We start from the raw sequence: 23,403 nt of genomic DNA, 5'->3' as shown, positions 1-23,403 counted from the left end.
GTAGGTAATCTATTTTGAATTTTCCTTATAGATTCGAAAATAATTAAATTTTTAATTAAGTTAAATTTTGCATCAATTAATTTTCAACTTAACGAAGTTATAAAAAAACATGAGTTAACTTAACTTACTTTTTCTTATATTAACTTAACTTAACGAGTTAAAAAAAATCGTTAACTTGCCCAGCCTTGAATATTATAACCAAGGCTGGGCATTAACGAGTAAAAAATTAAAATTAAGTTAAAACATTAAGTTAATATTAACTAAGTTAAGTAAATCGTTACTTATTTTGGAAACTTAATTTTAATTTAATAACTTAAATTTTTAACATATTTAACGTGTTAACTTCGAGTTAATTTTATACAGATTTCTTAAAATAAAGTTACATTTTAAATTTGACCCATTGATTTATAATTTTGTTGGCTTGAGAATTATTAGAGATATCATAGAAAATAAATGGGAAAATGACGTATAGACATAATATAGGTATTTTCAATTTTGTAGATAGCCTGTATCCAGTGTATACTAGTAATGACTAATGCCCACCCGCATGTAATAATAATTAATATTTATTATTTAATAGTTATAAATTTGTGATTATTGTCTATTGATGTATAAACAAATACAATATACATACAATATATACTTTATACCATATACATTATACATATTACGAATACGAGCCATATTGGATATAAATATATAATCATATATTATGTATATCATTGTCATAATATTATACAATGAAAAAGAACATTGAACTATTATTATATATTTAAATAATATTTATATTTATAATATATTATAATATGTACCTACTCATATAATTGTATACAGGTCTCGACGTTCATGTACCTACTTAATTAGTTTTCTTGTAAACCATAACTCATTACCTAGTGACATTTTAACGCATACGCCACACATCGCGTCTGATCCCGAGAAATACGTTATTACTTGAAATTATTAAAATAACTCTTGGGAAAAAATTTTTTTTGAACATCTGATTCAAAATTGAAAATATTTATACTCCACGATTTGTAGTTTTAATTGCGGTATTGTTATTTTGCTTTGAATATTATAGCCAAGGCTGGGCATTATCGAGTAAAAAATTAAAATTAAGTTAATATTAACTAAGTTAAGTAACTCGTTACTTTTTTTTGGAAACTTAATTTTAATTTAATAACTTAAATTGTTAACATATTTAACTTGTTAACTTGAGTTAATTTTATACAGATATGTTATAACCTCCGCATGCAAGACGCTTAATATAATATAAAAACGTTTCTTTCATGAAATTGTTTTCGTGAAATAGTCTGGTTGTTGCAAAGATCCCTGCATTATCTTTGCCATTATGGCGTGATCGATGAACGCCGAGGCGAGACAAAAAATAGTATGTGTGGTTTGTGCGGGAAGGCAATTTTAGTCTTGGGGGTCGCGACTGAAATAGCTCACTTCCCATCATTGCCACACAATATACTATTATTAATTGTTTTTAGCAAAACATCGTATTTTTTAGGCCCAAGTTAATCAAGTCTGGAAACTTAGGGGTTTTACAATAATATTTCAATTAGGTACGTAAACTAAAAATACCATACAGGTATCCAAATTTATAATACTTGACAACTGTACGCTTAGCGGACAGGAGCACTAGAAAATTGTAATTTTTTTGGTAGGCTACCGCTGCCGTGCATATTATTATGTATAGGGCATCATAAGTTATAATTTTTTAATTTTTTGCAATTGTTAATTTTTAATTATTACAGGTCTACAGGTATACTTTTATTTTCTATAGGTAGTTTAATAAGGTCGCCAATAAGGCCATCCAATCAAGCCCGTATCGAGGATCAATTGGGCCCGGGACAAAAAAAATGCTACATTTTTACGACTGTACTTATAATATGTCTTCGGTAATTGTAGAATTTTGTACTGTTCATACTTACCTTATGCGAATAGTTTAAAAATACCTAATATCAATATTATCAAGGCTGGGCATATTTATTTTTTTTCATCAATTAATTTTCAACTTAACCAAGTTATAATAAAAACATGAGTTTACTTAACTTGACTTACTTTTTCTTATATTAACTAATTAACTTAACCTGACGAGTTAAAAAAATCGTTAATTTGCCCAGCCTTGATTATAACTACGTACAATCATAGATAATTAAAATTATCATCTATACGTACAATGTAGGTAGTTGTAATTTTTTAAGAGATAATACACTAAATTATAGTGGTTATTTTGTATTCTGCGTACCATTGACTGGTTGTTTGTGCGACACCTCACAACTTCTCATTATAGTAAATAAAAAAACATTGTTTCCATTTCCTAGGAGTTTGGGATTCGCAAGTAATATTTGAACGTGTTTATTATTTATCATAATGTTTTTAACTGTGTTCGTACGTAAATCTATAATAATTTGTACTCTGTGATTCTTCGTTCAAATTGTTTTGGTAAAATCCATTCATTTTAAACACAATTTCAAACAATGAATAGAACATCCAACACGGATGATACTGTTTTAACTGTCACTATAGTGCAATTTATTATTCCACTATGCAAATGTATCATTTCATTCATAAAAATATTATTTAGGGTGTTTTTCCCAATATAGAATTTCCGAATGATTGTGATTTCATTGTAATAAAAACTTCATACCTAATTGCAAGACTGGGCATTAACGAATTAAAAAGTTAAAGTTAAGTTAAAAAGTTAATTTTATTTTAACTTTTTAACTTAAATAGTTACTTTTGGCTTTTCGTTAACTTAACTGTTAACTTACTAAATTTCTTTCTTAATTAACGTGAAATTATCGAGTTAATTTTTCATTTTATGAAGTAAGTTAAGTTAATTTATTTTGTTTTTAATTTTATAATATTTCACTATTTCAGTCTATTTCGTTTTCATGTCAAAAAATATGTATCGTAAATTGTTTAAAGTTAAAAATGTACATCATTCGAATCTAACTTATATGGAAATATACTGTATGAAGTATTAACACTATATCCTATAATTTAGTTTTGGGTTGGAAAAAAATTAAGTACGCTAGCGTTGTATTATCAAATTAACTTTTTTTAATTTAATAAAAAGTGTGTATAACTTTTAACTTAACTGAGTTAACCTATAGTTAAATTAACTTTTAACTTTTTGATATTGGTGCATATTAACTTAACTTAGTTTAAAAAAATCATTTACTTGCCCAGCCTTGCCTAATTGTACTACTATTATTTTACAATGTTAACTAAATTAAAATATTGCATTTATGGAGACGACACTAATACCCAGATCAGCTATAATTGTCATTAAAAGCTAAATATAGTTTTAGAAGTTAGTATTTCAAAATTAGAAAACGATATACCACCAACTGGTTAAGATTAACAAACTTAAAAAGTTGATTATTTTATAGCGTCCACACCATTAATCTTACACACCATATCCTTAAAAGTGTCGGTGTCGGTTTTTTTAATTTTCCAAAATGCTACAAAATTTGAAAACTATAATATATAATATAGTTACTACCTTAATTATAATACTTTTCTACTAATCTACAGCTCGATACCTATTTAGGGGGAGAGGTTGATACGGTGTAATATATCAACGAAAATAACTTCACAGGAAGAACTCTCACGCACTTAGTCGGATTTCGTTAATTTTTTTAAGAACATTTTCCTGGTTGGGTCAAATGCTGATTTTTTATTTTACTTTAAATAGTGGTAGAAAAATACATCTGAAAAAGAACAAATATTGTGCATTATTCAAATGCATATTTAAGTGTACATTTAGCTTCCATAATTATAATTTTGAAAATCGGGCTTTGATCCTACCTGCGAAGCATTGTCTTCTTTTAAATAAAAAAAGAATCAACGAAATCCGATTCTACAGGGATTGAGTTTTTTCAGTGAGACATGTTTTTGTATTAAAAAACGCAGTGGCTCCGACGCCCTAATGGCCAATATTTTTTCTTCTATGGAATTCAATTTGCTGGAGCAATGAATTACAAGTTGAATACCATTTTTGTCATCATCGCATCGGAGGGCCAATAATAAATTCCACTAATTTACAAACATTATCCTGCTCCCTGAGAAGTACCACAGGGAGCAATTATTGCTAACCCGAGTCCCCTTAAATATGGGACCAGGGTTACATCATTAACTTACTACCTACTTACTATTACCTGACGGCTGACCTAGCTGTCATCCTCATAAATAATTTGTAATGAAGTTCGTCGGTGTTATCATCGCAATACGATTATTGTTTTCAGTCAGCACATTTAATGGCTTTACGTTTACTTGACTTTTACTGCAGTAAAATTGCATGCACGTGACCACTCTGTACTACGTTTTTATTCAATCTTGATCATATAGATCACTTCCTGAAGACACGGAGTTAGACATATTTATTCACTGATTTAAATAGTCACCAATGTATTAATTTAAATTGAGCCAAATTTAAATTAATATATAAGTAAAATTAATTATATTTTATTTTATTTACAAATAATAAATTCACAAATAGTATCTATACAAATTATAAAGAATACCAAACAGAAAAATCGAAAACTTTAAAACATTTTCAAGTTTTTAAAGTTAAATATTTCAATTTGTAAAAAAATGTAGATTTTATTTTTGATGCTAAAATGTAATTTGACTTAGGTACTACAATATTTTTTCTACTTTTCATAATATAATAATAAAACAATTTGTATTAAAACTAACTACCAGGTTATTATATTCTTAGGTGAGGCGCCGCCCTCACTTACCTCATCACAGCCCAAACTTCCACATGCTACCATAGTATACCATCATCTACTCGAATGGCATAACGGCATTATTGACATATTATTAAATAATATATATTACAACTTACAATTTATTATAATGTCTATAGTATTATATGAATGTACTTTTTTTCGTAAACATTTGAAATAATGAAACTTTATTACATATTATTATAAATACAATGCAATAATAATATTTTTAATTTTTTTTTATGGTATTTGTACAGAATTAAAAAATTAACGAACATATTGTGAATACAATTGTATTAATAAAAATCTTTTTTTGTAATTAAATATCAATAATAATTATTGTATAATAATAATAATAATAATAATAATAATAATAATAATAATAATAATAGTAATAATAATAATTTTATCATTACTACTATTTATAGTATACGACTGTATTTTATATTTGTATAATATATAATATATAAAAAAAACATGTTCTGCTTACTGTGTTGAAATTTTTTTGGGTGGAGGGGGAAATTATAAATTTGGTGCAAACAAGTGAACAACGTATGTGTGTGAGTGGACATGGGTATGGGTGTGTATATGGGTGCGTGTATAATATATGCGTGTACGATTTTACACACGTCAGGTATAGTATGGTACAAGAAGTCGTAAACAATTAATTATAATAATAATAATAATTTACATGCCGAAATAAAAATTCCAACAATAACGAAAACGAAATAATAACGACAAAAGTAATACAAACAAAATGAACGAAATTGAATAATAATTTTATATTATACTTACAACTATTTTCTATTCGATAACAGTAAAATAATAATAATTTTATATTTTATAATATATCGTTCAAACATCCGTGCTCCGATGTCGTCATACTGCGCTCTCTCGTTTGTTGACCGCTTGAGGTTTGTCCGGCGCGGGAACGATGACCGCGGCGGCCGGCGTCGACTGCTGTACCGGTGGTGAGGGCAACGGCGGTGACGGGACGACGATCACAGTCGCCGGGTAAGCGCCGGTGAGATTGTGCGGTGGCCAGGGCGGCGGCGGCGGTTCGACCACGTCCACTTCCAGGTTAGCGGGAAGTTGGTGCTGCTGCTGCTGCGGGTGATGCGCCTGTTGTTGTTGCTGCTGCTGCTGCTGCTGCTGCCAGTGTTGCTGTTGCTGTTGATGATGATGTTGGTGGTTGTGCAGGTTGTGGTTTTGGTGGTGTTGGTGGTGGTGGTGGTAAGAGGAACGTGGGAGGGTGCAGTAAGCCGCGGCCGAAGACGCCGTCGCCGGATAATTGACAGCTCCCACTGAGACGCCTTTGACCATGACGATCGGCTGCTTGACAGCGTAAACACGTGATATTATTATGCACGATGTAATTAATAATATATTTTATAAGTTATGAACTTATGACACGGGCTTACGGGAATTTACATATTTTTCATTAATAATTTAAAATACAACTAACTACTAAGTGTCTAAGTTGTATAGAAATGTGTTTCATAATATACCGGAACATTTTAGTAAACATTTTTGCATATTTTATTTTATTAATTTTTTTATAAACACATGGCATTGCATGTTTGTTGTTGAAATTGGTTTAAAAAATCATCGTTTAGGATGAGTAATGAGTATAATATATACTATATTATATTACCTAATACCTATAATCCGATGATATTTTAAGATATGGTAAATATTAGGTCATGTTGTACTCATACAAAGTAAATTGTAAGTATTTGTTTAGATCGTTACCGTTCGGGTCATCCGGGCCGTTGTTACACCACAATAACATGGTTGTTAAATGGGATTCGATCTCGGCTGTGTTTTCTAACAAAATAGACCATACTATAAGCATACAATTGTACCCGCTATACCTAGGTACTGTTAATAGGATAGAACCTTAGAAGACATCAGTGCGTGCACGGGGGGAGGGCGTAGGGTTTATGCCCCCCTAACCATTGTCCCATAAATCCCCTTATTCGTGTCTTTACACCACAATTCATTTAAATGTATTATTACCAGGGTAGGGATTTTGTAGCATTTGCATATTTCTTATAAGAGATAGCAGAGTACGCTTAAAATGTGTTTCGTAATTCAGGGAACTGAAATTGAACATTTTATTTTGCATATTAAGAGATTTTTTAGATTTTAGTGTTATTTTTGTGCTTTTTAAGATATTATTGCATTTTGACCAATTTTTTTAAAGAAAATTGATCATATATTATGAAATAACATTTTAATAAACGTATTTTTGATTATTGTCTAATTTTAAAAGTAAATATAGGTTAAGCACAAATGTACAATAGACTCACTACACGGACGCTCTGACGCATAATTTTGAATTTGGTATTTAGTTTTAATTTTAAACTTTTGTTATTATCTAATATTTTGATGGACCTATTGTCATTTGTGATTATCAACGAACGAGTATTGAAGGTGTTAGGTGTATACTATAATATTAATACAGTCGACTATTGTGTAATCGTACCTACTTACTATACTAGATGTGTTTTCGGTTGAACGTGTAGTGGTTATTCTTTGTCGCGTCTTAACTTGTGCTTAACGTTACTTTTAACTTTTAAAATTCCAATTTTTAAATATTTTGTTGTTTTATTGAATATTTTTAGCACATATTTAGTGATATTTAAACATTAAACTTTAAAGTAATATTATAGTGCATATATTTTTGCAACTTCAACTGCTATAAAATCCCAACATTGATTTTTACTTATACATCCCCCTCCCCATTGAAATTTCCTGGGCAAGAAATATTTGAAATCATCACGAAGTTTCTTGAAAACTACTTTTCTTTTACGTATTTAAAATTAAACTTCTAGGCACTAAACCCTTCAAAATTAGATATTTACATTTGAAATAATATGAATTTTTAAATATATGTGTATAATATGAATGTATAAATATTAAAAATATTGAACAAAAAAAATGAAGTTAAAAATGTAAGCAAGTCGATTTCAAGTAAACTTTATGACAAATTCAAATATGTTTTTAGAAATGTTTTCGGATAAATATGTTGGTTGAAACAGTTTTTAAGAAATTGATAGTTTTGACAACAAGCCACAAGGGGATTCGATACTGACCGTTTATAAGAAGTTCTATGTAGGGAATTTTCTAAGTGCGTGCGTGTGGGTCCTGTAAATGTGTGCTAAGTAAATCATCATTAGTGTGTGTGATTGTGTGTAAAATAAAATATATTATAATTTATAGCTAAGCCCTCCCGCACATGTCAATATAACGCGCTACATGAATATTAATTATTATTATTATTATTTTTTTTTGGTCAATCCGGACCATTGTTACACCGCAATAACATGGTTATTTAATAGAAGATAATCCACAATAAGTAATAAAAAGTTCGTTGTGCAAGATTAACGATTATATATCTCGTATTTTACGAGAATACTTTCATTAGTTTTATAAATATATTTTTTTTAGCATACACGGTGATATTTCAGGAAACACTTAAATGTATGCATGTCTTAAGGTTTTTAGGACATTTAGTCCCTATAGTTACCCTACCTAGCTATAACTCATACCTCATATGAATATTACCCGACAGGCTACTCTGGTGTAGTAAAAAAGTTTTTTTTACGAAAATATATCACCACTATAATATTACATAATATATTATTATGTTACTAATAGTTATAATTGTTATGATATTATAGATGTATGCAATACTCAACTTCATTTTCTATATAATTACGAATTTATGTTTCAAATAATATTATATAAAGTGTAGTCGTTTTAAAACTGTCAATAATTTTATGTCGAATACGATTAATGATTATTTTCTTTCTTTTTCACAACAAAGTAAAGTGTGATTAAAATCAAAAATGGAAATCAGAATTAGTTCAAACCAATTTATTCTTTTATAAAGACGTAAGTATTAATAATTATTGCATGGCTTAGAAGGGGCGAGTGGACCATCTCAATTTAGTGATAAATTAAAAACGTTTTGATCACCGAAATCCGACAGAGTTGTTGTAAGTACTTACCACTTAATATTATTTTAATTTCAGTATCGAAATAGATGTTAACATATTGTGTTAATATTTCAAGCTATACACCAGCGGTTCCCAAACTTTGTAGCCAATGGTACACTTTTTTGTTCCGTGTGCTGCTGTGAAAATTATGGGCAGCGTAAATAAAAAAAACAACACTAGTTCTCATTGACAACCCATTTAAGGCTCGTTCATCTTGGTAACAATTATATTTGTTTTATTTTCATATGAGCCGTGGCCAATGCGGTGTCATTAGTTTGGGAACCACTTCTATAAACTAAACTACAGTTTGTAAGCGTTCATGGTAATTATGACGATATACCAATGAGAAATATAGTAGTTTCATTTATAAGAGGGAGAATAAGTCGTTTTCTGTGTGTTAGAAGTAATTATATAATATAATAATTACTTCGAAATCAACTTATTATTTTCTAACAGATCAACATGTACCAGATAAAATATTAGGTATACGCGTATTGTTAAGTTAATTGTATTTTGTATATTGATTTTTGTCACTCACGTCGGGTTGTTGTAGGTTGTTTCTCTGCAGAGTGCTACCACCGCCGCCACCGCCTCCGCCATAATATTGTGTGTTAATAACGACGGGCCGACGAAGTGTCATGACGCCCGGGTGGTATTGTCCCGGCGGGTTGTTGTAACGGTTGTGCTGGTGGTGGACTTGCTGTTGACGGTGGTTATGTATTGGAGATGATGACGTGGACGAAGCCATGATGAGAGTCATGGAGTCAGCTGGGTCGCCAAGATCTGTAGAAAACCGCGGTTCAGTTGTAAATATATTGGCAATTTAATATTATATTATGAGAAAAATATTAATAAGTAGTGATTAACTAACAATATAAATACCTAATACTATTTCGAATAAATGTTATGAACAGGGTAATTCACAACAATTCTGAGAAAATTTTTTAAAAAAATAATATTTAAAACCCCACATTTTTATAGAAAATTTAATTTTTATAATTTTTGCCACGGTGGTTGTTTTATTTTCTATTATTTTGTCGAACGAAGAAGTCGACCACAACACTCGTGCGGTGTATCCCGTCATTTTACTCCATTTCTCCAAACTTTAAATGTTTATTAATAAAAATAACTATTTGTTAGATACTTCAACATTTGTAAAAATGTAATATTCTACTTTCGTCTGTGGAATGAAAAATATAGGTTAGCGTCTTAACAACTACAACAATAAAAATATTAAACACTGCAGTGTTATAAATCATAAGCGAAATTCGATCCCAAATGGTAGTTTTAATATTATTATCTATACCAACATAATATCAATAAAGTCAAATTTGTATACAAATGTCAAATAGTATCTACTAATTTATATATTAAAAAAATTAAATAAGACTTTGAATTACACGACAAGGCTACTCAGGTATCTGGTATACGAATAATCAAAGCACGTATTCGACACGAATAAATTATCCGTTTTTTCGTTCAGTGATTGGAATCAACATTAGCCATTAGGTCATGTTCGGTTATCTTATATAATTACCATATTATACTATTATTATTATGATGAAAAGTATTTTGCTTTTAAACTTTTCGATAATAAATTATGAACACGTACGCGGCGTTTAAGAAGGCTATTTGGCTAAATGGATTCATTTTTCGGTATCTATTTCAAAGAACGTGCAGTGTACCGTAAACTTCCGACTATTAATACACGATAACCGATAACTGCATAACGATAACAATGATAACATACATTTATAAATGTACCTAGGATAGAAGATGGGATTTTTGGTGTGCTCAAAGGCCATCACTATCACCGTTTTCATACTAGTTGAAACTCCCACCCATTAGAAAAACTCAAAAACCAGGCCAATTGATCATAGTTAAATAGATGCCAGCTGGTAAAATACACGAGTAAAAGTATTTAAATACTTTTCAAGTACTCAAATGTGCATTTTAAATAATTTTGAAAAAAGTAACTTGGACAAAGTATTTTAAATATTTCTCAAAGTAGGTATCTGTATTTTAAATCAAATAATAGTTCATGAACGTAAAATAATTCCTATTTATAACCTATTTATTTAACAATGATTTATACCCTATCAACAATTTAAATAACTTGTCTAAAACAGATGATTAAATTGTAGTTTCCTACACTAAATGATACGGTATAAACAATAAAATTATTTATACAATTAATATAAGACGTAAAAATACTAAAAAAGACTTTGGTTCAGTTGATTTATAGGTCGATTTTAAGGTGGAGACGGGGGAAAAAGCAATGCCAACAGCAGTTCCTCCTCCCATCTACGATAAAGTCAATTTTAAAGTAACATTTTTGTTCATAAAAAAATTGAAAGTATTATTGGTATGTGTAAATTCTTTTTTGAAGTCCCTATCTGTATTTGTACTCTAATATTTAGTTTCACCAAATATTCAAATAGGTACGTGTTTTAAATATAGATTCTTTTCAAATTAAGTATTTGTGTCTGTACTTGGAAACGTTTAAAATGTATTCTATACAAGACAGCAAATATTTATTTTATTTTTTAAATTTTTATTTATTCTTAAAGTAGATAATGGATAATAGATCGTTACCGCTGTTGTAGTTATTGTAAACGGTGCCAGGCGACATCAGCGGCGCCGGTATGATGTCCGGATTTCTGCTGTGGTACGACTGTGGTATCCGGCCCTGTACCGGTTGGTCGACGGAGGCGGTGGCCGACAATGACATTTTCTGCTGTAATGATGGCTTGCACGTAGCGCCGTACGACGACTGCTGCGCGTTGTTGTTGATGGACGACGCACCGCGCAAAAGGGTCGTCGGAGACGCACGTGAAGGCGGCACGAGCGCGATCGGCGTGCCAGAGACGATTTCCTGCTGCGATCCACCGCTGTCTGCGCAAGATGCACCGATCGGGACTGCACCGCCCCTGCCGATCGTGTTGCTGCAGATCCTCTGCAGGCCGCCTACCACTCGGCCGCCAACGACGTTACCGCAGTGATATTCCTTGCTGTTGTCGGTCGAAGTCATGTTTTTGCCACTGTTGTTGTTGCCATTGCCGAAGTTCACACCGATGTTGTTGTTGTTGTTCGGCATCGCGACGTTCGGCGGAACCGCGCAACCGTCTGCATTGGCCGGTTGACAGTGCACCGGTCCTTCCGGCTTGTTCCCTGCACCTGCGATGCACACCGTGCCTGCGTCCACCACAGTCCGTTCGGGTCCACGGCCGTTGTCCCGGTCGTCGTCATCGTTGTCGTCGTCGTCGTCGTCGTCTCGACGGTACCGCAGAAATGTAGCCGCTCCGCAAGCGACCACTACCAACGACCCGGCTACGAGCAGCACAATAGCCATGGCACGCGTCATCCGAAAATCTCCCACGCCACCACCATTCTCTTGCAGCCTTCGATCTGCAAACCAACCCACATTAACGATTAAAAATATCGGTACACATACTTTATATACTTATGTGACGCTTATATATATAGTAATATACCTAGTAATAATAATAATAATAATAATAATATAATTCATCTGCAGATACTATTATTTATTATTTTTATTTTTACATAATATAAACGACGAGTAGCTACATATTTATATTATTAATAATTACAAAAAGAAACAAAAACACAAACAAGAGTTATCTGCGTACTAAAAATAAACATTCCTAATCATCATTGTCAGTATACTGACAAAGTGACAACTATAGTTGTCGGGGTTGTATACTCGCAAAGTAAGTCTGACCTGAACGCAAATAAAAAGTGTTTTGTATATAAGCCTGGTGTTATTAGGTACCCGGGTACTGAGTGGTTCTAGAAGACGTCGAGCATTAATCGACCATTTAATATTCCCTATAAATAAAACTCTTACGCCTATTTCTACTAAGGAGTTTAGATTTAGAATCTGGACAACAGGTCCATTATAGTCATGGAGGAGGGATTCCTAAGATATACCATACAAAGCTGAGAAATCTATTTCGAACCTGATTAATCCTCCAAGTGTTCTGGTATTGAAATTAACTGTTTATACTTAAAGAAAAATGGTTTACAGAGGGTTGGTAAATTTAACTTTAAATCTAAATAATACGTGAATAACACATTTAAATCAAACACAAATAAATAATACACCTTTTTGAATTTTTGTCTTGCCCTGAGTGGTGTTTTAATATGTACTTTGTACACTCATGCAACTAATAACTATACGCGTAATTGCATTTTTAATTAATTCTGTAGTACAATTTGACATATTTACAGCATGTAATTATAACCTTCCCCTATAAATGTATTCTCTAGGGTGGGTAAAGGGGATAAAAATCGCAAGAGGTAATAATCACCTATACTGTAACAGGCGCTTATTGCCCCTCTAGATATTATAAACTTGGTTGAAGCGAGGGAGTACTCATTTGTAGGGAGACGAAATCGACTGCAGTTACTCAAGGGAATTACTACAAGCCTTTGTAAATATATTATATGAAGGAAAATTGTTAAAGTATAAATATTCAATGACACTGCAGGTACGATTCGCACTATAAATGAAAACTTTTTGATTAGGCTTAAAATTTGTAATTAATGGTAGGGAATGCCATTAAATTTAATTGATTATTTGTTTAATGTTTTAACTTTCTATGAAATTTTCGAATAGTTGCTTGTCAAATAATTGTTACGCTAAATTACTTCGATTTTTAGTTTAAATGTAATACGGTTAAAATAACTGTTATTTTAACCATAATATTTAAAAAAAAAACTTAATAATCGTCTTTTTTTATTAGATTCGACACTAATGTGCATAAATATATATGTATAAATGTATAATATATAATACTTTTTATTGTACTCCCACTGTTTTTAAAAATATTGAAATCTTGTTAAAATATACTCTTGTAAATACTAGCTTACATGGTTTATCAAATTTTGTATATATTTTTTTCATATAAGGTGAAGGTGCATATTAAAATTCAGCTTTCTTTTTAACTATTTATATCAATAATAAAATTTTACTTACCACGTTCCTGTTCTCGTTGTTGTTCCAATAGTAAATTCCGGGCTCGGTCGGGATCTTGACCTTCTATTGTGGTCATTGTATTTGAAATTCCGTTCTGGTTTTGTTCATCAGAATCAACTCCCGTCATCCCCATTGGTATTGATACCATTAATGTTAATGGTTCTGACCTTCCTTTGGCATTGCTAGCCATCACATCAACTCTATAAACAGCTCCTAGTTTCAAACCTCTTGCTACAAATACTTTTACCGGCGGAGAAGCTGCATTTTCTGATTTTTTATTTTCATCTGGATTTAAATCTGAGAAACCGGGTTGGTCTTGTTCATCAATACCTGTTACATTAAGTACTAAATCTCCACTTAAATCGTCACCACCTAAGTCCGAATGTTGGACTTTAGAATCCTCTCTGATTTCGGCCCATAAACGTTGAGGTAAGCCACCGTCATATCCTTCGGTGCATCTTATAAAAATGTGTGATCCTGAGTTTTTGGAACTCCTTAATCTTCTTGTTCCATTTAGATTCATGGCAGCTCTAGAGTTCACTACCGTACAATTAGTTACACGATCTGGTCGACCTGTAAAACATATGTATCTAATAGTTAATAGATAGGTACTTACTTGAAACATTTATTTATAAACATAATATAATTTTTATATATAATATACAAGCAATTCCGCTTACTGACCTGCAGCAATGACATGATAGACGCAGGGATGCGCTTGCATACCCACTCGGTTTCGAGCCCAACATTCAACCGTTCCATAGTCAAAATCTGTTCTCGGAGCATAAGTTAACACTCTCGATGAGTTCAAAGAAGAACCGGCTAAATTTCCAATACTACTGAACCGTTGTTTGATCAAGGATCCCGCCGAGGTAGACCCAGCTCCACCACCAGTAGCAATTGAAGAAATTGTATTGTTGAACGACCAACGATATTCTGTCGGTGCAGGATTAGCCTGTACATGGCAAGCAATTGTTACGGTTTCTTTTTTTGCCACACCGTAAACCACTCGTTGAACAGCTTTCCCAGCACTGTTACTTGGTGTACACGTCGGAGCGTCTATATAAATTCGTATATTTTGTCAAAATATAATTGTTCTCACATTTTAAACAACACTTAATATATTATTTATCATTGATATATGTAAACTTACAGAGAACATCGAGGTGAATTGATTTGCTATGAGGTCCAGGACCTTCAGCATTTTCAGCACCACATGTATAATGACCGGCCTCACGGCGGCTGACTCCTTGTAACACCAATGACTGATTACTGATAATAATTGTCGTAGTTGATCCGCTTCCAGATATTGAACCACCTCCACCAGCATTGTGATGTAGTTCTATGCCCTAAAATATTGTAAACAAACAAATTTACTATAAATAACGCTTAAATTCAAATACCAAAATAAACACTAATAATCTATCATTGGCTGAAAATACTTATGAAGATGATTATAAATTATAATTGGAAATATTTAAAAACATACCTAAACATTTTGTAAACAATATTGCATACTTAATCTAATTTCCAATAGAAATAATTGTTTTCATATTATATTATATTTTTTTTATGTTTTACGAATGGATTGAATTTAAAATTTATAAAAAACATTATAAGTATAATCCTAAATAATAAATGTTAATACCAATAAGTAATATTATATAATAATTAATAACGTACATCTCGTTTCCATTGGACTTTATACGCAGGTGGCACCGCATCCACCGTACAATCGAAATACACGTCTGTACCCTCACGTATGTCATCTGCTCGTAAGTTAGTACCCAATGTGATTTGAGTCTCAGGAACATCTGGAAAATTATATATATCAGGTATGCATTATTTTAAATTAATAATTATATTTGAAGCACCAAGCCCTGAAAAAGATACGATGCATACCATATAATGTGTCGTAATATTGTTGCCAAGGAATTTCGTACGCAATTTATAATAATATTATGATCTGTTCAATAATATATTTTTTTTCAATCCCCAGCAGTTACTATAGTATCAGCTCCGGTAACTTATTAACTGGGTGACTTAACTTTTTGGCGGGTAGGGTGTCGTTTGTATAACGAGACGATGCGAGGGGTGGAAGAGCAATTTCACGACCGATTGACCACGACGCGGATGGGACCCCTACCCGTCCCGTATATATACAATAAAAAATGCCCTTGCTATTTATGCCACCGACTCGTATAGTTTTTATCATAATAAACGACGAGACATTGTGAGTTAACTTATTTTTTATGTACGCAGGGCACACTTTTTCTTTTATACGAAATTGGCACGGCGACAGAGTTCAACGAGAAATGGTCCGGACATAACGACAATGACGAGCAGCGCAGCGTTGCGGGATGACAGAATGACAGTTTTACGTAGTAAAGCCAACCAACAGTAGCTAGTGTATACGTAAAGTGTATATATATAAATACGATAACTTATAACGTATAGTGTGTATTTTATAATACAACATTTTTTAAAAAGGTGAATAGATGGAACGTACGTTTTAAAAATACGTTACCTTCGCCGTAATATATATTGATTTATACTTGCATAGGTACTGGATTTATATTGTATGGTTATGGACTATGGTAATAAACCCAAAAAAGCAAAGTTTGTCTATTGTATGCGTTCAATATTATAAATTGTTTTCAGAATATTGTTTCCATGTTTATATTTTCCATTATATTTAAATTCTCAGGTTTAATTAAAATATCTAATTTTAATTTTTAAAAAACGTTACATTTTCATGTATTTTAGATTACTTGTACCATAAGATCTTGTGAACATAATGTTATATTTTAAATTAAAGAATCCAAGTCCCAAAAATCTTACCTTAGTTTTAATTTTTTAGATTATTTAACAACGAAAATAAAATGTAATTTACATATATTATAATTCATGAAAAATATGCGTCAATTTTATTGTATGGTATTTACTATTTAATAGAAGAACGAAAATGTTTTATATTTTAAATACAAATTGATAAACGAATAATAGTTTTAGTTAAATCAATAGGGTAGAATTATTGTCTTATTCTATTAGTTTTGATTTAAAACATTTAAATCTATGATATTATTATTAGTAGTTGTGAACTGTATAAATTGACAATTGTAAGCTTTTGCAATTGAAGCTTACGTTGGGAATTATAATATTTCTTTTATAAATAATTAAAATTAAGTAAGTTAAATCACACAATTCATCATATCACCGTTTAATCAAAATATTTATTATAGTTTCAAAAATTCTAATAATAGGAATACATACACTATACATTTTAAATTTTTAAATATTACCGTATATAATATAGAGTATTATACTTAAGTGAACATAAAAATAGCAGTAGGACCGGACTTTACCCGAGAAAAAAATGAACAAAATATATCAAATACAGTGCTATATGTATAGATAAATCTGGGTTTTAGTAGGTATCGCAGTTATAGTGTACATACCTTAGTCCTCAGTTAACGGGCTTATTGACGTCGGTGTACCTAGCTTTGTGAAATAATTTGAGTTGGATGGGTAACCGCTAGTTTCGGATTGGATTTAACACTTGCTATATATTGTAACGTGTTTTTAACTATTATTTAAGCTTTTCTGATATTTCTAAAAACAATCTCTGAGATTTTCATCAAAACCAATTGAGTAGTTTTTGAGAATATAAGCTAGAAACACTTCATACATTTGGTTATAATATATAGTCTCTTTAATCGAGGCAATGTAAACACGACGATTTGATGCTGGTTTTACCTCATCTGCCCAAGTAACCAATATAAACTAATTATATACAAATAATTAATATTAATGTCTACTAATACTATTATAATCTACAACTAACGGCAACCATTTATAAACACAAACATTTTTTTATTTCCACCGTGAATTTCAAAATCCTTGTGTAGGGCCTCTTTAAAATGCGAATTTTGGAAAATCTTTTATATTGGGTATTTGCATACGAAACTACTGACCAAATTTCATACTCGTAGCTTCAGCGATTCCGGCTAGGTGATGATAAATTAGCCAGGACAAGTTCTTTTATATGTATAGATATGACTCATAGAAGAATTTTTTATTGGATCGACCGGTGTGCCTACCATTATCAGTATTTTATATTTTTAACAAAACTATGGTGCATCAGAGAAAAGAATCCAAATGTTAATATTAAATAGTCAGAATATTCCATATAACAAGTTGCGTTACCTACCAAATAATGTGATATAAAGTTTTGATATACATATTAGTATATTACCACATATACTACTTGACTACCTACCTCAAAACGACTCTTAATTAAATTGATTGGAAATAATTATTTTTTTAATTAATAGAGTTTAGAGTAGTAGAAAACATCAATATTATTATCAAACCTACCTACTCTCCACTCTCAAATTTACAAAACTTAATTGATGGCGATGTTTGTTATGTGAAACGTATTATTTAAATTAAATATAAATTTTCAAATTAATCGATTAAACAATCACTTTTTACGGGTTCTTTAATGTTGATGTTATTAATTTTGTATTTGTGTAAATACTGAAATAGCTTAAGAATGATTAAAGTTAATATTATACATTTGTAAGTACATAGAAAAATGTATAGTTAATTATTATAATTACAATAATCAAATAATGAGTTAAATACTTAAATATAACGAAAAATAAAACTGGCACTACGTAATGAGAACAATTTATATTGTCATTCGGGTAGTTGAATAATCTACATTAATTACCAAGATTTAAAGTTACAACATTTTTTTAGAAAATAAAATACACACAATCAATCCAAACATTAAGGAAAAGACGTGATTAGAGTAAGTGAGAATATAATCTCTAGAATAATCATAAAAACTGCGAGTATACCTTTACCATTGCACCTCTAAGTTCTAACGATCTGTTGGAAGTAATAATTTATAGGAAAAGACTAGATATGTCGTAAATAACCGTACATAAGTTTCTTGGTAGGTAAAATTTACTGAGAACTGTCTATAGATACTAAAACAAAATCCGAATACCACTCCTCCAAAACTTACAAGTTTGCGGCATTATTCTACCATATACCAAGTATTATTGTTTAATACAAGTCTATTTCGTACTTCAATTTTAGCTTTAATGATTTGGATAGAATTCATAATTTCACAATAAACTAAATATTTGTTTAACAACTAACATGTTAATAGCTGTTTATTTGTAAATAGCAGAACTGCATGGTTAGACGTAACTTATGTTAACTATGTATTTTAAATATTTTTAAATTATATAGAACACACCATTAAATGTAGTATGTTATGAATTTATTATAATTAAGGCATTTAACATCCGACCTTTCAAACTCAGTATGTCATTAAAATATTCGTGTAATATACTCACAGTAATAAGCAAATTATAATTTTATAATTGAGTATTTTAAAATAATTGTGAAACATTATTTTACTAGTACCTGTATGATATTGAATAAAATATCTAGTACTATATCTATCCTATTTCGAATTACAATTAATTATGTATTGCGAGCATATTCAAATTAATTATTTTAATATTATAAATTGAGTAAAGTTATTAATTGCAATAAAATAGACTAATAGAACCACACACAGACACAATAATTGGTAATTACGTATAATTTTGATTAAAAAAAAATTATATGAACATAGGTACCTATTTCATTGAATGACCTATTCATTAAGTAATAAATAATAAAGCAATCTCATATCTAACCAAATTATTTGTGATTATAAAACAAAAATACCTGCTCTTTTATTAATCAAAATATGCTATTATATATGTTTATCAATATAATATCACCAGGATTTTATTATTAAAAATTGTATTCATTTTTACACCGTAATATGATAAGGTATGTTACAACCATTGTGAACAAAAAAAACAACTATCTATCAGAAAATAATATTTTCTTACCATTTCAGTAATATATAAGTAAGAATTGTTACAACAACAAACAATTTCTAAACTCGAATAAAATAGTAATAAAAACATATAACATTTACAACCAAAAATTGTATTATTCAAAGTTTTTTTTAGTTATCTGCCTCATCTAGTCATCTCTTTACATATTCAATAATATCTATTTACATAGATGATAAAAATTGCAATTTTCCAATTTAATTTAAATATGTGTAGTTACAAGGATATACAGTGGGTTCTGCTTAATGTGTTCACTGGTTTATAGAATCAACCGTTTATTAGAATCAAAAATGAAAACCCCAAACCAAATTGTATGTTACTAATGTTAAATTAACATTTTATTAGAATCACTAGGCACCGGATAATTGAATAACTTTTATGAACAATCTTATCGTTTTTATGGTATTTCAAACTGATTAATTTATAAAACCCATTTTATTTTTTAACTTATCAGTATGGCAGTATATCGTTGTACGTTGAATTATGTCATTCAATTTGTGCGTCGTGTACTTATGCCATTTAGTTTATTCAGTTCATGATCATAAGTGTTTTTTGAAATGTCGACCAAACGAAAAGATTTGACAATAAAAGAAAAAAAAGATTTACTTGTTCGTTATGATATTATTTATTAAGTTGGATAAATGTTCTCAATGTTACTATTGACCAGGGAATTATAAAAACAATGAAAACTTACTATCGAAAAGCAATACGGAATTTTATTGATGAAACTATAGATTGAATTATGAAAAAAATGTTGTAAATGTTTTATAGAATCAACCGGTTAATAGAATCAAAATGACCTGCACCAAAATGATCACATTAAGCGGAACCCACTGTATTTTGCTGTCATATAGGTATAATACATTTATACGATAATACTATAATTAGTTAAATTAATTTTAAAAATCCCGATTTCACACATTTTTTAAAAAATGTTTGGCTGTTATAATATGAGTTATATTCAAGATCGTAGCGAAGTTGTTTTTATGAAATGTTGTGGGCGTATTTTATGCATCCCTTTTATCAACAGTCGCGTATAATAGTAATCTCTTTAACGTGCTGTTTAGTAATATAAGAAAAGCAGAAGAAACATACAGCATTATAATATTATATTTAATCAAGTACGTATTTTAAGCGAACAGTTAAACTACAAGTTCAACTGTTTGCTAACTGTTACATAATTGAATTACCATCCATTCTATTTTAATTTGTTGAATTGTCACTTGAGAAAATACGTGTCTGTGTAGAAGTTTTTGGAAAAAAAACAAGTTGACATGACATTCAAATGCAAATTACAGAAATCCTAGTCGGTCTCCGGATAGTGAAACACCCAATTATCATCAATTATGCGATAAATCTCCAGAACATACTTAATATGGTAAATTGGAAAAGAACAAAAGATAATATTTTTTCAATGTAAAAATGCAATAAATGTTGGTAAATTGATAAATTTTATTACTCAATTTTCCATTGTTAATCTTGAAATTTAATTATACATTTAATTTATTCATTTCTAAAATGTAATATGTTATACCACAATAATAATTGTCAATTAAATATAATTTTAAACAAATTAATGTATCACGCCTTGTGCCTTAACTTTATTCAAAATTAATAATAATAGGTATAGCGTAAAATAGGTACAGTTTTTCCACTATAAATGTATTACAATTTATTTTGTTTTAAATTTCTAGAACGTTAAAAGTTTCTATAGCTTATAAAACATAAAAAGTCGGTCAAATTTACTTGGTAAATTTATTGATCGCTTGCATCTCAACAAATTACTATTTTAACTAGGTATACGGAAGCTAGAGACGTCGACATGGTAGATATGTTACCGATTAGACGTCTTTACGTTTAAACTATATAGGTAGTTACTATACAACCTCGGTACAATACAAACTGAATGATGTATTTGTCTTAAGTAAGTTTGAATTATGTAATACTTACATAGTGTTCATATAAATATTTACACACTAAACGCGGAATTTCCCATTTCATGAGATTGGTTCTTTTTTTGCCATTTCATGATCTGGACCCAACTAAATGCTTCTATAGAAATAATGAATTGAGTAACTGCTATAGTAGGTACCTTACTACTTACGACCTTATAAATTACACTAAGCTGTTGAGCATTAGTGTAATACAATTGTTTGAAAAATAATACTTGTTTTCTACTATAAATCTGCGTAGAGTAAAATATTTAAGTAATAGATTTATCAGTCATTGTATTTTATTACAGAGTGTAAAAATGATATTTTATATTTAGAAATTTAGAATGTAATATATTATAAAGATATTTATTTAGTTTAATTTCAAGAAATTTAGTTTAATATATCTATATTATATTTAATACATTTAATTTATTCATAAAAATCCTTTAGGCTAACTTCTTGAGACTAAAAATTAATTAATTTCGTGTTAACTTACAGTTTGAATACTGTGAAGTACTGAATAATAAGTAGACTTATAACTCTAACAGATCAAATTTAACTAATCTTAAGAATTTAGTTCACAATTTAAACTGTTTTGTTTGGTTAAGAAATAAAATGATTTTTGACAGTACTTTTTCATTGACGAAGACGAAATAACATTTTATATTAGTCGTTCAACAAGTGTAAAAAATAAATCATAGATATTAAAATGTTTGAAAATGTATTTACATGTTTTAATATTCTATGGTTATTACTTAGTATACTATTAGGTATAACAAAACTACAGAACATTTTCCATTTACAATACCTATAATATATTTAATAAACATATGGAATTGTTATTTTCTTCTAGAATTATATATAAGTTAAACCAACTCAAAATACATATATTTCTATTTAATTTCAAATTTAAGAAAATTGATTTGGAATTTCTTACGATAAAAAAAAACTTGAAACAAGAAAAATAGTAAAACCAATGGTTTCCTTCCTCCTTTCCTTACCCAATACGGTTTCATGGTTAGTTTCAAACTTTAGTCCTAATAATAAATAATTTATAGAACTGTACATATATTTGCACAGGTGTAGTATGTATCGAGAAACATATGGAGCTATTTGCGAGTATGAATAAAATAATAAGTCGTATATATACAATTCTACCATTATACTCACATTGTATCCGTAACAACCATGTGCTTTGTATGAAAGGCGTTCCGGCATCATCAGACGAATCACTACCGGCCGCTATTGTGTGCTTTCGCTGGGACGTCGACAGTTGGTGCTGTGGGTTTTCGGCCCTACAAGTTAACCTGCCGTCATAGTCAGACGTTCTGTGCTCGTCAGCTTCTCCGGGTTCTTGATAACGTGATTTGGTCGTCGGTTTAACAGGTACGAACGTCAATACGCTTGTCGTTGAGTTTCCGTCGGTTGAAGTCTGTTAATATACGCTTAATATAATTATAGCCATATATAAGGTTACATAAGACATATTATTTAGATCTTATCATCATTTTAAGCTAAAATAGTAGTCATCTATAAATTCAACATCCTACCAGAAAATAATAATAATTAGGATAAAATCAAGAACAAGGTTTCCTTGGTATTTTAATGAGTAAAATATATCATTACATCTATGAATACATAAACTTATATACATACTGCATACATTTATAATTTGTTAATGAACCAAAAAAAAAGTGTGCGAATACGATATGTCATAATATACAATATACATAATATGAATTAACTGAAATATTTTGGGGGGTTCTACGTAAAAATTACATTTTATTTCTG

The 23,403-nt window shown here is 30.1% G+C and overlaps 1 protein-coding gene across 1 annotated transcript in view; it reads right to left on the bottom strand.

Annotated features, from left to right (window-relative positions):
• Positions 1–4,914: 4,914 nt before the first annotated feature.
• Positions 4,915–23,403, bottom strand: part of LOC132934267 (uncharacterized) — a 59,283-nt gene continuing 40,794 nt past the window's right edge. Inside the window, exons 8-15 of the mRNA XM_061000555.1 lie at positions 22,783–23,044; positions 15,435–15,565; positions 14,905–15,100; positions 14,436–14,810; positions 13,752–14,324; positions 11,345–12,157; positions 9,288–9,532; positions 4,915–6,077 (exon numbers count right to left, since the gene is read on the bottom strand). Of these exons, the coding sequence (XP_060856538.1) occupies positions 5,625–6,077; positions 9,288–9,532; positions 11,345–12,157; positions 13,752–14,324; positions 14,436–14,810; positions 14,905–15,100; positions 15,435–15,565; positions 22,783–23,044 (3,048 nt within the window). The 3' untranslated portion in view covers positions 4,915–5,624. The remainder of the gene's footprint in view (positions 6,078–9,287; positions 9,533–11,344; positions 12,158–13,751; positions 14,325–14,435; positions 14,811–14,904; positions 15,101–15,434; positions 15,566–22,782; positions 23,045–23,403) is intronic.

This window comes from Metopolophium dirhodum, chromosome 1 (assembly GCF_019925205.1).
Source record: "Metopolophium dirhodum isolate CAU chromosome 1, ASM1992520v1, whole genome shotgun sequence".
Taxonomy (NCBI): domain Eukaryota; kingdom Metazoa; phylum Arthropoda; class Insecta; order Hemiptera; family Aphididae; genus Metopolophium; species Metopolophium dirhodum.
This window is presented reverse-complemented; position numbering and strand designations above follow the sequence as displayed.